The sequence below is a fragment of the Cricetulus griseus genome, chromosome 4 (assembly GCF_003668045.3).
Source record: "Cricetulus griseus strain 17A/GY chromosome 4, alternate assembly CriGri-PICRH-1.0, whole genome shotgun sequence".
NCBI classification, from domain to species: Eukaryota; Metazoa; Chordata; class Mammalia; order Rodentia; family Cricetidae; genus Cricetulus; species Cricetulus griseus.
The window spans coordinates 189,169,241-189,184,973 of NC_048597.1; the positions used below are offsets into that span (position 1 = coordinate 189,169,241).

Sequence of the window (15,733 nt, forward strand, 5' to 3'; positions counted from 1 at the left end):
TTGAGGAGAAAAGTTGCTTATATTATCAAAGGAAGCCAAGGCAAGGACTCAAGGCAGAACCTTGAGGCAGAAACAATGGAAGAAATGTGTGAACTGCCTAGGATGGTATAGGCACGGTAGGATGGACCTTCCTGCATCAACCAGCAATTAAAAAAAAAAATGTCTGAAAGCCTTGTGGGGCCTTTTGTTCTGCCTAGTTGAGGTTAGCTCTGGCCAGTGCCTGGAGATTGAATGTTAGTGTGTTGATCATCACTCCAGAGTGAGACTTACACTGCATGGTTGTCTACAAGCAGGCTGCATGTGGGGAATTTGTCCACCATGTGTGGGGTGGGGGCCTGGCTGACTGAACTGCACAGCCCTCTTCCCCAGAAGTCACTGCAAACCATCTTAGTTTGATGATCTCTCCAGCCCCAGTATCTCCAGACTGTCCCTCCCCCCACCTTTTTTTTTTTTTTTTTTAAAGCAAACCGGTTATATAGTCTTCCAATTCTAAAATCCTAGCCAGATTTCAAAGAGAAAAGTCTTCCTAATTGAGCTAAAGAAAACACTTCCATAGACTGTCTCTGGTCCTACTTTGTAACTCTGCTGAACATGGCCATGGCAAGGAGAACTCTCGTGAACAGATGGCAGCCATGGGAACTAGAGAGAAACATTTGAGGAAGAGAAAAAAAATGGAGTTTAGTGAAATAGTAGAAGAGTGATGCTAACTGCAGGGAACACATGGTTTCTAATGCTGTGTGTAGTCCTGGCAACAATAATTATGGATCAAATTCAACTCTTCAGGTTGTGTAAAATTTCATTTGGTGTAATTTAATCTTTGTCACTTTCCTTAATTTGTGGTTTGAAAAACCAGACCACAAGTTCATGACTCATGTCTTAAGGAGAACTCTCCCTATAAATGATTTTGAATATATATATATATATATATATATATATATATATATATATGGGAGAATTATAGTCAAAGAAAAAAGGCTATCAACTTGAGAGTAGAGGGGCAAGGGAGGGTGAAGAAAAGGTGTTGGAGGGAGGAAAGGAAGGAGGAAAGTGATGCAATTCTTTTTCAATTAAAAACATAGTTTTTAAAGTATACTTAATTCGGTCTTTTTTGTTGAAAATAGATTCTTCTCTTGCACAACACATCCTGACCACAACTCCCCCTCCCTCTACTCCTCCCAGCTCCCCTTAATTATATCTTAATAAAGGCCTATGTATTCCTTCTAATCAGGTCATGTTTCTCCAACTCACTTGGGGATTACTTGATAAAGGAGAGGAAAGGGGGAAGAGTCTGCATTCCTTTATTTTTAAATCTCTAGGAATATTTAGGAAAAATGTTTTCACAGGAAGCAGGGCTTTGACTGAAGAGCTGAATGCATTCACTGTATGTGGCCAGGCAGCCCGTGGCACTGCCAAAGCACCAGCAGGCACGTCCATTCCTGAGAAGGCAGCCCACTTTCTCAGCTGCCTGTCATTTCTGCTCCTAGCTAAACAAACAGCTCAGACTACTGTGATCTGAGTGTGAAAGCATAGGTTACTACAAAAACAAGCAGGTTTCCAATATGGTCCGTTGGGGAGCAAAGTCTGTAAGCCTTAAAGGAAGTGACATCTTCAATAAGTGTTGAAAATTGATTAGATCTCTAATAGATTTGGGATCAGGAGGAGGGAAGAGGCTCAGAGTTGAAAACAGAAGACAGATCTAAGACTATGAACTCAATTGGGCTGGTGGTCACAAAGCTATATTTTGTTGTAATTTCGTGTATAGTGACTGTTTCTTTCTGATCATTAGTTTACTGTTATTAGCAGTTTTGGTCCCCATGTCTAGCCCCATTTAGGTCATCATTAAAAATGAAACTGGGGCTAGGAGAGAATTTAGCCAGAAAGGTGCCTGGTATGTGTATGTACCAGGTCCTAAGTACAGAGCCCCAGGTCCCGTGTAAAAAACTAGCGTAGTAGCATGTGTCTGAACAAGAAGGTGGGTTTGAGGCAGGGGGATACCTGATATTCATTGGTCAGCCACACTAGCCTTATTGATGAGCTTCAGGTTCAGTGAGAGACTTTGTTTCAGGATAGATAGATAGATAGATAGATAGATAGATAGATAGATAGATACATACATACATACATACAAAATAGATACATACATGCATGAATGCATACAAAATAGATAGATAGATAGATAGATAGATAGATAGATAGATAGATAGATAGAGGCCAGGGAGATGGCTAAACAGTAAAACCTAGTCACCCATGCCTGAGTTACATTTCTAGAACTCTCATAAAAAGCCAGATGAAGAGACATGATCTATAATCTTATCACTTCTATGGCAAGAAGGGAGGTGGGCACAAGAAAATATCAAGGATGCTGGGATAATGCTATGGGCCACACACACACACACACATACACACACACACACACACACACACACACACACACACACACACACACAAATGGGGTGATAATTGTACTAAACTAATTTTTAATTTAAAAATGGCACAAAAAGTAAAAATCAAACCCAACAAAAGCCCAGGCTTGGTGGTTCACACCTATAATCCCAGCACTTGGGAGACAGAGAAGGAAAAAAACAGGAATTTAAAGCCATTCTCAGCTACATAGTAAGTTTGAGCAGTCTGAGCTATGTAGGACCTGCCTCAAAAACAAAACAAGAACAACAAAAAAAAACTCATACACGGAAAGGGACAAGATCTCCTGGAAAAATTGTGAGCATGGGGAGAGGAGAGAGGGAGCTAGGAGAATGAGAAGGGGAGAAGAGGAGGGATGAGGAGGACATAAGGGAACAGGAAGGTTGTGTAGGGGGAAGAATAGAGGAGAGCAAAATAAGAGATACCATCAGAGAGGGAGCCGGTATAGGTTTAAAGAGAAATCAGGCACTAGGGAAATGTCCAGAGATCTACAAGGATGACATCAACTAACCATTTAAGCAACAGAGGAGAGGCTACCTTAAATGCCCTCCCCTGATAATGAGATTGATGACTAACTTATATGCCATCCTAGAGCCTTCATCCAGCAGCTGGTGGAAGTAGAAGCAGACACCCACAGCTAAACACTGAACTGAACTGGAATCCAGTTGCAGAGGAGGAGGAGTGATGAGCAAAGGTGTCCATACCAAGCTGGTGAAACCCACAGAAACAGCTGACCTGAACAAGGGGGAGCTCTTGGTCCCCAGACTGATAGCTGGGAAACCAGCATAGGACTGATCCAGACCCCATGAACGTGGGTGACAGTGAGGAGGCCTCAGAAATCTATGAGGCCTCTTGTAGTAGATCAGTTCTTATCCCTAGCATAGGAATGGACTTTGGGAGCCCATTCCACATAGAGGGATACTCCCTCAGCCTAGACACACAGGGGAGGGCCTAGGCCCTATCCCAAAGGATATGACAGACTCTGAAGACATCCCCCCCCCCAGGGAAGCCTCACCTCCCTGGGGAGCAGAAATGGCATTGGATAAGTAGGGTGTTAGTGGGGGGCAGGGGAGGAGAGGAGGGAGAGGGGACTAGGATTGACATGTAAAACAATCTTGTTTCTAATTTAATAAAAAAAAAAATGGAGGGAAAAAAAACCCCAAAAACCCATACACATGACTGGAACACACAAGTGGAATGTTGAGCATCCTTAGGTTAGGTCTAAAGCTCATTTTCTCGCCTCAGGAGTCACAGTTCTATCTCAGATCAGTGTTCAACACCTTAACATGAGCAGAGTGCAAAACTGCCTTCCCACCAGGGCCTGAGCGCAGGCTACATGAAGCAAACAAGTGTCTATGTCTGTGAGACCTGTTTTCCAAGCCTAAAAGTTCTCACCAAGCAGTTAGTGTGCTTCGTTGAGGAGTAGCTTCCTTGTTCACCACAGGCTAGCTGACTGAAAATATCAGCCTGAAGAGAGATCAATCCACAGTCCGTAGGCTAAGGTTTCTTTATTCAGATAACACCAGCCAAGCGCAAGCCAAAGCAGGCCAGGGGCAGCAAGGCAGCCAGGCCAGAGAGAAGGGAAAAAGGAGAAGAGGCTCTCCACGTGTCTCTTAAGAACCGTTCCGTGTCACCTTAGACTTCCCCTCACCACGCTCTCACGGGCATGTCCCGGCACACCTGTCTGGGCTACTAGGAGGCGGGGCTACAGTGTCTCCCTACATCAACTCTACTGGAAAGTAGACTTTGAAAGTCCATTGGAGTAGAGTCTACATCCCCCCCTCAGCGCCACAGGACCAGGCATGGAGACTCCCAGGCAGATAAGTGTCTCTGGTGACATTTTTCTATACACATATTTTGCTTCCCTGGTAAAGTTTCTTCCCACATACTTAAGTTTTGATAACTCAGCAATTACTGGCCTGAATATAATTGCTTTCATGGCATCTCTTTCAGCCAGTTCATAGGTGGCACAGAGCACTGGTGATTTTCTTTCGTGCACTTTGCAGTCTGATTCTTTGCTGAGTCTGTTTGCAGTTCTGTCTTGTCGTGAATCTTTGGGTTCATTCTGTGTAGGATTTGGCACCTTGTGGATCTTCTGATCATTTCACTAGTTTCAATTTCTTTGGAATGTTTTCCTCGAGAGTGGTATTCTTTTGGGGGCAGGGTGCTACCTTGATTCTTTTTGTATTTCTTGTGCTCCTATGCTGAAATTTGTGCATCTTGTATCTGATACCTCTGCCATTTTAGTGAAGGGGTCTTCTTAGTAAGTGGTGAGCATAAGACTTGGCTGTCCATTTGTTGGGCTGGGCTGACTTTGAGTCCAACTGGACACCATAGTGCAGTCTCCCTGTGGCTTTTCTGGCTACAAGTGACTTTGAATGTAGTGGAAGAGTTGGAAAGACTCCATTCTTGAGTGTGGGGACACTTGGGATTCAGATTAGGGGTGATATTGGTGGCCTCAGATGTGGGATGCTCACTGTGGCTTTTATTACAGGGTAGATGGTGGGCCCACTTAGATTGTGGGTTTTCTCAAGCAGAAGTGAAAAGCCTGATGTATTTGCTAGTCAGTGGTACTGAGCCAGGTGCCACAAGAAAAGTGGGATCAGGACTCTCTGCAGCACTCACTTCTTGATAACATTACACACACAGCCAGCATGTTGCCAGGATGTCTTAATCAGTGTTCTATTGCTGTGAAGAGACACCATGACCATGGCAGCTCTTAGAAAGGAAAGCATTTCACTGGGGCTGGCTCACAGTTTCAGAGGGTTAGTCCATCAACAGCAATGCAGGGAGCATGGCAGCACCCTCAGGCAGGTATCATGCTGGTGGAGCTGAGAGTTCTACATCCAGGTCCATAGGCAGCAGGAAGGGAGAGAAAGACTCTGGGCTGGCTTGGGCTTCTAAAATCTTCAAAGCCCACCCCCACACCCCCACACCCCCATGACACACTTCCTCCAAAAAGGCCAAACCTCCTGATCCCTCCAATTGGTGCCACTCCCTTATGACTAAGTATTCAAACATAGGAGCCTATGGGGGCCATTCTGATGCAAACCACCATACTGGGGGTTTCAGTGACAAGGACTGTACAGGTTAGGTTGCAATGGGAAACAGGATGTTCCTCTCTCACTGTGGTGACAGCATCCACCAGAAGTGACCACAGCCAGGTAGGCCCATTTCCTCCTCTCTGGGCCCCTTTCTGTTTTGCATGTCTGTAAAGCCAGGGCATTGTTTAGTCCCTGTCCCCAGTCTCGGGGGGGGGGGGGCAATGAGTCCAGTCACAAGAACCCCGTGTTCTCTTGATCTTGTCAGTAATGTCTGCTTGAGTGTAGCCCTGAAAGAAAGGGTAGTAGAGGCCACACAGGTAGTAGAGCCTTTGGTCCTGCTGCAGGTCTGCATATGGCTGGCCTCAGAGGGCAGATGCTGTGATGACATGGTTCATGAGATCAATGCCCCTTTGGTTTCCCCCATGTTGTGATACCTGTCTCCTGTATCTGGGCTTGCATCACAGTTACTCTGCTGAGCCAAGGTGGATCATGAGGATACTGCTTTTGTTCCCAAGCCAATGCAGTAAAATTGTCTATGGAAATCCAGTAAAGGGAATGTACAAGGGTTACTAAACCCTAGAGCAGCCGGAGTTCTGACTACAGCTCCCTTCTCAAGATAGCTACTGCCTGCAGTACCCTGAGGAGTCCCTGGAAGATGATGTAAAGTTTTCACCTAAAATAAGGCACCGTGCAGATTTTTTGGGTCTTATCTCAGTGAGCTGCAAGGCTGCGACCATTGTGAAACTTTGAGCCGGGATTACTCACATCTGCACTCTCTTTCATTATCTCTCAGACCTCTCTTTCATTATTACTGCTGCAGAGGGGAGGGGACCCTAGGGCATTCTGTCTCTCTTATGATGCTGATCCCAAGTCTCTGAATTGTAGCTCTTCTATTTTCTTTCATGTTGATTCCCAGTGTTCTCTCAAGGTCCCTCGCCTCAAATGCTGCTGTACGCCTAGAGAAATTTGGTTTAGCAATGGGGGAGAGGAGAGAGCCCAAAGCTAGGGTTTTAAGAGAATTAGCAAATAGTAGGCTTTGAAATTAATTTCCACTGAAGCTGGCAGGAATCAAAAACCCAATCTGGCATAAACGATGTCTTCCAACCTTGACCAATGAAAGGAAGCTTTGACAGATAGGCCTCCTCAAAATCTGACAGTAGTCCCAGTCAGTAGCTGTCTATCCTCTGCAAGGACACCCCCAAAAGACCAGTCTTTACCAAATGATTCTCCAGTCCACCCATTAGTGTGGCTGCATCTACAGTCACTGGGTTAATTACACCTCCCCCTGCTCATTTTCCATAGCACCATTTTTGTCCTCCTTCTGATCCCAAACCCCACCTGTACTGCTTGTACCTGGTTTAAAAAAAAAAAAAAAAAAAAACTGGCAAAGAGATGCTAAAAGTTGGGCAGTGGTGGCGCACGCCTTTAATCCCAGTATTGCCAGCCTGTTCTACAGAGTGAGTTCCAGGACAGCCAAGGCTACACAGAAAAACCCTGTCTCGAAAACCAGAGAGAGAGAGACACTGAGAGACAGAGACAGAGACACAGAGAGAGAGAGAGAGAGAGAGAGAGAGAGAGAGAGAGAGAGCCTAAGAGCATCTTCATTAGAACATGCTGGTGCCCCACCAGCCAACAAATCAGGCTGGCAAATGTGAACAGTGGTTATCCTTGCTGTGTGTTTATGAGTAATTCCTCATTTCTTCTTACTGCCTTTCAGTGTTTTCAGAAACACTGTATCAAAAAGATGTTATGAAGTATGTATTCCCTAAGGAAACAGTACAGGAGAGAAAAATCCAGAGTCGACATGTTTCCACATAAGTGCCATGGACTAACCAATTGTGCCTCTGAAGCTTCCCTACAAGTTTTCAAACTGAGCCACGCCCTGAAGATTTTACCTAGTGGTAGGAGGTACCTTTTCCAGGTGCCACAGCCTGTGTGTGTGTGTGAGGATCATGCAGTTCTTGGATAGGATTGCCAGCTAGCAGCATTGGTAGGTTTTCCTGGACTCTGTCTTCATTATCCACCCCGAAGGGTAGGGACTTGGATGACAGTCTCTGGGGTATACTGTGTTTCTTTTGCTATGCTGATTCCAAAAAAGTCTGTGAAAGTCACAGATCCTTCCCAGACAGGTGTGCCACTGTGAAATGGAGGGTTGGGGGGGTTGGCATAAGAATGTCACAGATCCTCCCAAGACAGGTGTGCCACTGTGAAATGGGGGGGGGGGGGTAGCAAAGGAATATTGGTTGTCTCAAGAAGAGTAAGACAGAGTTATACAGACACCCCTCCAGGATGGCTGGCCCTCAAGTGAGCTAGCAACCGCCACACAGCATGACAGTCACATGGACAGGCGTCCTCGTATGCAGAGACACTGGCTTAATGACTGTCTCAGTAGGAAGAGAGGCTCATTGCTATTTTCTTGAAGCAAACTCTCTTCCCCGCTCGCCCCCGCCCCCAGCATAACAAGACAACCTTTATTCACCGTCTCCTCCCTCCGCCTTCCCGTAGTTAGCGCTTATCGCCTCCCAGAAGCCCCAAGCCACTCTTCTTCTCATTTTATTATTTTGCTTATTTACTTCTCCATGCGTACATGGGTGGCTGGCTGGCTGGGGATGCACCACACGTTCATATTAAGGTCAGAAGACAACTTGCCGAAGCTGGCTTTCTCCTTCCGCCCTGTAGATCCTGGGACTCAAACAAGTCATCGGCCTTGGTGGGCTTACCCCTTATACATCCCACTGAACGTTTTCTTGCTAACCATTCCCCTCCGACTCTTACATCTTTCTTGGCAGCAGGGGCTGAGGGTGAGGAGTAGTGTGAGTGAGGTAGAGGATTGGGGGTGTAGGGGTAGGTGTGGGGGGGGTGAGGGAAGTGGGAGGTGGCCCAATGCATTTAATTAGGACCGTTTTCCTGGCAGGGGTGGGGTTATACACTTGAACAAGGAAGCCTCTTGATCTTTACAGTTTTTCCAACTGTTCTGGTTCTTCAGGACATTTTTGTTTTTGTAACTTGGAAGGCCTGTTTTGAGACTGTGCTTGTGCTTCAAATACTGGTATTTTGGAGTTGAATTGTGGCAGAGGTTAGGCAGGGCTAAGAGCAGGGTGGGCTGTTTCTAGTCTTGAGCATTTATAAAGGTCACCTTTTGTACTCTGTCATTAAAGAACCGAGCTACACTGTTTCTTACTCAAGTATTCTCAAGAGCAGAGTCCTCCTAGATATATAGAGCACCTACAGCAGAATATAGACTTGGGAAGGGCATTAGCTTCAGTGACACTCAAGGCCTCCTCTCTTGACTAGTTGGCTATTTCCAAGCTGCTGCTGCTGCTTTGCTGCAGCTGGAAATGTACTTTAATTATAACTTTTATCTCCTGCTTTTTACAATCTTTTGTTATATATTTTTTTAAAACAAGCTCTGGAACGTTTTACTAAAAGCTTCCCTGGTTCACATCCACCAGCCTGTTTGGGCACGATTCTACTAATACCAGAATCACCTGAATCTGTGATAGGCAGTGTGCAGATCTCTCCACATGCTTTTCCCAATTCAATATTATTGCCACTGTAGTGATGGACACCGGTTTTGGCCAACATGGTATAGTGTTCTATTTCATATTTCCTCAAAGCTGAGCAGTTGTTCACGAGAATAACCAAGTTCTCTTTGTGGTGTCTGCTCATCTTCAGAGTTGGCTCATCCCACCAGCAATGAGTAAATTTCTCTCTTGCCTCACATCCTCACAGGCCTTCATTTTCTTGATGACAGCCATTCTGACTGGAGAGCCCATTCTGAGATAGCCCGTCTCACTCAAACAAGTTTTTGTTGGCATTTCCCCAATGGCTACAGATTGGGAATGCTTTTTTCTTTCATGCATTTGTTGGCTGTTTTTATTTCTTTTTTTAAGAATAGTCTATTCAGTTCATCAATCTATTTATTTTACTTTGTGATAAATGTTTTATTTTTAAAACTTATTTTTATCTCTGCATCTGTGTGATATGTATGCTATGTGTGTGTGAGGTTACCCCTGGAGGCCAGAAGGTGGCAGAAGGACTCCTTGAAGCTGGAGTAACAGCTTCAAGGGTTAAGGGCTTGGTTAAGGGCTGCCTGATGTGGGTACTGGGAACCTTAACCCGGGTCCTCTGCAAGAGTAGCAAATACTCTTAACTGTCTCTCCAGCTCCAGGCACATTTATTTATTAGATGACTTGAGGTTTTAGTATTTGATTTTTTGCAGTTCTTCCTGTCCTATGGAATTAAAACACGCTACTGAAAAGGAGTGGGAAAAGTGGACACCCTCATATTACTTCTGATGTTAGTGAAAATGCTTTGCATTCTTCTCTACTTAGCATGATGTTGGCTGTAACTTGTCATATATGTTAAGATATGTTCCTTCTCTTCCTAGTCTCCAGGACTTTTATCATAAAAAGATGTTGGGTTTTGTCAAAGGTCTTTTCTCCTCTATTGATAATGATCACATGACTTATGCCCTTGAGTCTATTTATGTGTTCGATTAGGTTTATCATCTGATACATGTTGAACCATCCTTAAATCTCCAGAATAAAGCCAACTTGACCATGATAAACAACTGTGTTTTTGTGTTCTTGAATTCAAGTCAAGTGTTTTGTTGAGGAGTTTTGTGTCTGTGTTCACCAGGTATGTTGGTCTGTAACTTTCTTCTTTTGCCACATGGTTTTGCTTCAGTGGTAATGCCTGCTTTATAAAATCAGTTTGGAGCTATGCCTTCCTTTTCTATCTTCTGGACAAATCTGAGAAGAGTGGTGATACTTTTTCTTTGAAGACCTGGTAGAATTATACTGAATTCATCTGGACTAGAACTTATTTGCTTCAATTTTGTTGCTAGGTATAGATCTCTTTGAATTCTTTATCTCATCCTGGCTTGACATTAGTAAATCATAGCTACCTAGAAATTCATCTGTTTTCCCCGGGTGTCCAAGATGTCGGAGAAAGGACATGGTGGGTCCTTCAGAGTGCAAATCTGGATTTCCCTGGGTCTTCCAGTTGAAGCTGTAATCAACTGTGCTGACAACACAGGCCGAAAAAATTTGTATATCATCTCTGTGAAGAACATCAAGGGACGACTGAACAGACTTCCTGCTGCTGGCGTGGGCGACATGGTGATGGCTACAGTTAAGAAAGGCAAACCAGAACTAAGGAAAAAGGTCCATCCAGCAGTGGTAATTCGACAACAAAAGTCGTATCAAAGAAAAGATGGGGTGTTTCTTTATTTTGAAGACAATGCAGGGGTCATAGTAAACAATAAAGGCAAGATGAAAGGCTCTGCTGTCACAGGTCCAGTTGCAAAGGAATGTGCAGACTTGTAGCCCAGGATTGCATCCAATGCAGGCAGCATTGCATGGTTCTCCAGTGTATTTGTAAAATATATTTATTAAAAAGTCTTCACTCCAAAAAAAAAAAAGAAATTCATCTGTTTCTTTCAGATTTCCTGGTTTAATGGGATATAAGTTTTAAGGTATATCCTTATAATTTTATGAATTTTGTTTCTATTTGTTATAGTATCTCTTTTAATGTCTAATTTTATTCATTTGGGTCTTCTCTCTATCATTTGGTTAGTTTGGCTGAGGGTTTATCAATCTTGTTTATCTTTCCATGAGCCAATTTGATTTCATTGGTTCTTTGTGTTTGTCTCATTATTTGTTTATTATTTCTTATTATTGTTTCTATTTCTTTAATCTCTGCCCTGTCTTAATTATTCTTACATCCAATCATTTTGAGTTTGGCTTGTTTATGTTTTTCCAAGGCCCTAAAGTGCATCCATTTTATAATGTAGAATGCTAGATGATGCTGCAATATATAAAGACTTTCTCCATTGGATCTTTTGAAATTGTCATTGCCAGCAACTTTTTAGTTTGATTCTTCTCCAATATTCCTTTATTTTAAAATGCATTTACTTGTTCATGCATAGTTCTGTATGTGTAGTCATGTTTATGTCATCAAGTGCATGTGGAGGTCAGAGGGAAGTCTGCAGGAGTCAGTTTTCCCCTTCCACCATGTGGGTTCTGGGATCAAAGCGGGCCGTTAGGCATAGTGGCAAGGGTCTTTCCCTTCTGGGTCATATCACAGTCCTTCTTTAGTCCTCTGTCTCTTCACTGAATTCCATTTTCGTAGTCTGCATTAGCGTTCTTGTTTCACTTAGATGTTGGCTTTCTCTTGGAATTCATTCAGGCATTTCTTCATTTCTTTGAACATAGTTATCATCATTCTTTTGAACTCTGTCCAGGATTTCATCTAAGTCACTCTTGTTGGGCCATACACTCTGGGATTGACAGATCGTGGAGGAGACATATTGTCATGGTTTTCATGCCATTCTTGGTTTTGCTCCAGGGTTAGCACATTAAGAATCAGATAGTTGTTGGAGCTTTTCTCAATTATGTAGGTCATCCTTCTTCTTTTAGTCAGAAGCATCTGTAACCTTCGTGTGGGTCTAGATTACAATTGGGTTGATGTGTTGCTGTCCCCTGTATGACTCCTGTATAGGGCACCAGATTCTTTCCCAGCCATCCCCTGCAACAGCATTGGCTATCTATAGGTAGACCTACTGTGAGAGCAAAGTCATAGTCCACCATACAACAATCACTCCTTAGGTACTAGTCATTTTCATGAGTAAAGGGACCTTGACAGCACTGTGTGTGGTAATATTAGTTATTGTGGATACAAGTTGTTGGGAGGGGAGAAGAGTGAAAGAAGAAAAAAACACAATAAGATTAGTAATTAGTATGTTGACAGGGAAAATGTAGAGGAAAGGAACTTAAATAGGAGGGGGTATGTTACGATAAATCTTTCCGCCAAAAGCTGCCACGCCCCACCGTCACATGTGCGCTCTATGCCAGCAGCCCGCCCAAGTTAGGGCCCAAGTTAATACACAGAAACTTGTATTAGGTTCAAATGCTGCTTGGCCAATGACTGGGATTTCTCATCTGTTAGCTCAGTCTTAATTATCATAAATCTATATATTTTATAAGACTTATCTAATAGAGGATGCCTTCTGCTGGCACCCTCCCTTGCCGGTGGATCACATTGTGCCGCTGGAGGAGGAGCGGAGGGGAAAGAGGGCACTTCCTGTTTCTCCTTGCTTAAATATGAGTCTCCTTGCTATGTCACTTCCTGCCTGGATCACCACTTATCTACTACATTTCCCAGAATCCTCTTTGACTCCTAGTTCTGTCTAACTTGCTGTCTTATTGGCCAAACAAGTACTTTATTCAATAATCAATAAGATGAACATACACAGTACATTCCCCATCAGGGGCACTGTAGGGAAAAAGACTTGGGGAGATGAGGGCATTGGGGCTAAAGGTAGACCAGAGAGAGGTACAGATGTGCTGTCAGGTAACACAGAGCACATCTCTCGGAGGCTGATGTGCAGGTACCCTACAGACCAAAGGAAGAATAAGGAGAGGGGGAGGAAAAGAGAAAGTAAAATTATAAAATGCAGGAGAAAGAAAAGGATGCAATACAGAACCAAGGAGTTGAGGTGACCTGCTAAAACAAAAGTGGGTATTAACACACAGGTGCTGTAGATACAGAGGGAGATAAAACTGGGTGGGGATTAGGATGTGAAAACTATCTCTCTTGGTTGCTGGCTGTCCTCTGTATGCTTGGCTTGCTCGTGCTTCTTCCCTGATGAGAGGAGGTCCTCCGGGATGGGTCTGTTCTCCATTCTGACCTCGGCCTTGGATGACCAGAATACTGTTGCAGCTCTTCACAGGTGGAGTCTGATGTCCTAACAGCTCTGGGAATTCCTTCTGGTCTCCAACTGCCAACGCTGCCCTACCCCTGCGGATGCCACACCAGTCCTCTATCTGTTGCTTGGAGTCTGTGAAAATTCTGGTGTAACTTTAGCTCCACCATATTCTCAGCTTCCGAAGTGTGTCCAGATGCCCTTAGAAATTTCTTTCCTGCAGTCTTTCGGGGACCTGTTGTCTGGTTATGATGTATTGACCCTACCACTTGAACTGTGTTTCTATGTGGTTTACCCAAGACCTTGAGCTGCCAAGCTGCAGTGGTAGGAGGTTTTGGAGCATGTGTTTGTTTTTGTGGTTGTTGCTCTGCTAGTTTTGTTGTTGTTTTAAATGGTGTCTTGTTTCTGTTGTGTTGTTTACCAGTGCTGGATAAGACAGTAAATTCTAGTAAGGGTAGGAGTCCAACCCAGAGCAGTCTAAGCAAGCTTACAGGCCTTCTGCTCCCTTCCTTCCGTCAAGTGCTGAGTTAACAAAAGGCTTCACATTCGGGTGGAAGGAACATGGCCCCATGTTTCCTAGTCAGAGCCTGAATTATTCAAAAGAAACATTTTAAGCTTTGACGACTCCATAGATGAGAGGCCCAATGCTTGTGACTTTCACTAGCCCTCAGTGGTACTAGCAATAGCAAAGAGTCCTGGGAGCTTGAGGTTGGGGCCCCCTCCTTTGACACACCGCTGATAGAGAAGACCACAGAGGCCGCTCCTTGACTTCAGAGGCAAACTCAGGTGCTCTGATTAGGAATCAGCTACATTGGCTGCGTGTCTACTAGCATCACATTTTATGCTAGGTGCTCTGTGCACATGCACTCTGATGGGGTTCATGGTCCTCACAGCAGGGTTGTTTTACAGCACGGGTGATGCTAGATAAGGCAGGAGAAACTTTGCTTTTAGCTTTATACTTTAATACAAATCGGGGCTGGAGACAGAGCTCAGTTGGTAGAGTGCTTGCTTAGCATGTGCAAAGGCCTTTTTTCCACCCCCAGCATTGTATAAACTGGGTACAGTGGTGCTTGCCTGCAACAGGGAGGTGGAGACATGGGGATCAAGAGTTCAAACTCATCCCCAGCTGCATAGTGAGTTTGGGGCCTGCCTGGGCGCAAGAGCCTCTGCCTTAGAAAAATCAAAGAAAGAAGGAAAATATAAACCATAAGACAAGACTTTGCTCAACAATGTCCACATCAACGGGATTTGACCCAAGCCTAGGAGAAACCATTATTTTTAGTTTTTTTTTATATATAAAATATGTCATCTCAGAGACAGCAGCATGGAAGAATCTGTAGGAAAACTTGTCTTCCCATGTCTGAAGCCTGGATTGGTCCAAGCCAGTCATCAAGGAAATCAGACTGGATTCTGAAACAGTATGAGAAAAGTAGAAACTGGCATGGGGCCTTGGATGGAAATGGCAGCTAGTCAATCCCAACATCTCAGTCATATATGTTCCCAAGGTCTCTGGAGTCACAGCACAGAGAGAGATGCTGTGCCCCTACAAAGTGGTTCCACGGGAACACTGGAAGTGAGCGGAGCTTCATGGCGCTTACTGTACTCTCATATGCCAGAAAAAGAGTGACGGCAGGGACAAGGAAAAAGAAGCCTCCATTCTGAGGCTATATATCTCTGATGAAAGGCTAGTTGCAGAACATTTTCTTAATTAGTGATTGATGTGGGAGGTGCCCCTGGATAGGTAGTCCTGGGTGCTGTAAGAAAGCAGGTTGAGCCATGAGGAGCAAGCCAGTAAACAGCACCTCTCTGTGGCCTCTTTATCAGCTCCTGCCTCCAAGATCCTGCCTTGATTTTTCAGTGATGGAGGGTGACCTGAGAGATGTAAGGAGAAATAACCCCTTCCTCCCCAAGAAGCTTTAGCTGTGGTGTTTCATCACAGCAATAGAGACTCTAAGTCAGAAGCTGTGAGGATGAAATTTCCTCAGGACTGTTTCTCAGTCTGACAAGCATACAGTCTCATCAACACCAGAAGTAATATTAAAAACCTGGGATGACACTGACACCTAGTGGCAAAAACACTCCTTACTAGATTTCTTAGCAAAATGCTTTTATGGTTCCTTAGTGTTTTTTTTTTTCACAAGGCACTGGAATCAAGGCTTTAAAGGAATTGGCCGGTATGCATGCCTTTAATCCACCAGAGGCAGGCAAATGCCTATGAGTTCCAGGCCAGCCAGACTACATAGTGAGACCCTGTCTTAAAAAAAAAAAAAAAATATGGGGCCGGGTGTTGGTGAGGCACGCCTTTGATGTCAGCACTTGGGAGGCAGAGACAGGCAGATCTCTGAGTTTGAAGCCAGCCTGGCCTACAGAGCGAGTGCAGGACAGGACAGGCTCCAAAGCTACACAGAGAAACACTGTCTCGAAAAACCAAGTATGTCTGTATGTGTGTGCGCGTGTGTGCACATACATATGGGCTCTTTCAACTCCTTCCCCACTCTCAAGGCTCAGAGAACATTGTAGAAAGAGAGGCTATCTACTAAACCTGCACAACCCCTAACTG

The 15,733-nt window shown here is 44.3% G+C and overlaps 1 protein-coding gene across 1 annotated transcript; it reads left to right on the top strand.

Moving 5' to 3' along the window:
• The first annotated feature begins 10,408 nt into the window (after positions 1–10,408).
• LOC100754445 (60S ribosomal protein L23) lies at positions 10,409–10,872 on the top strand. Its single transcript, XM_027411399.1, has one exon. The coding sequence runs from the start codon at positions 10,409–10,411 to the stop codon at positions 10,793–10,795; it is 387 nt and encodes a 128-aa protein (XP_027267200.1). The 3' UTR covers positions 10,796–10,872.
• The last annotated feature ends 4,861 nt before the right edge of the window (positions 10,873–15,733 follow it).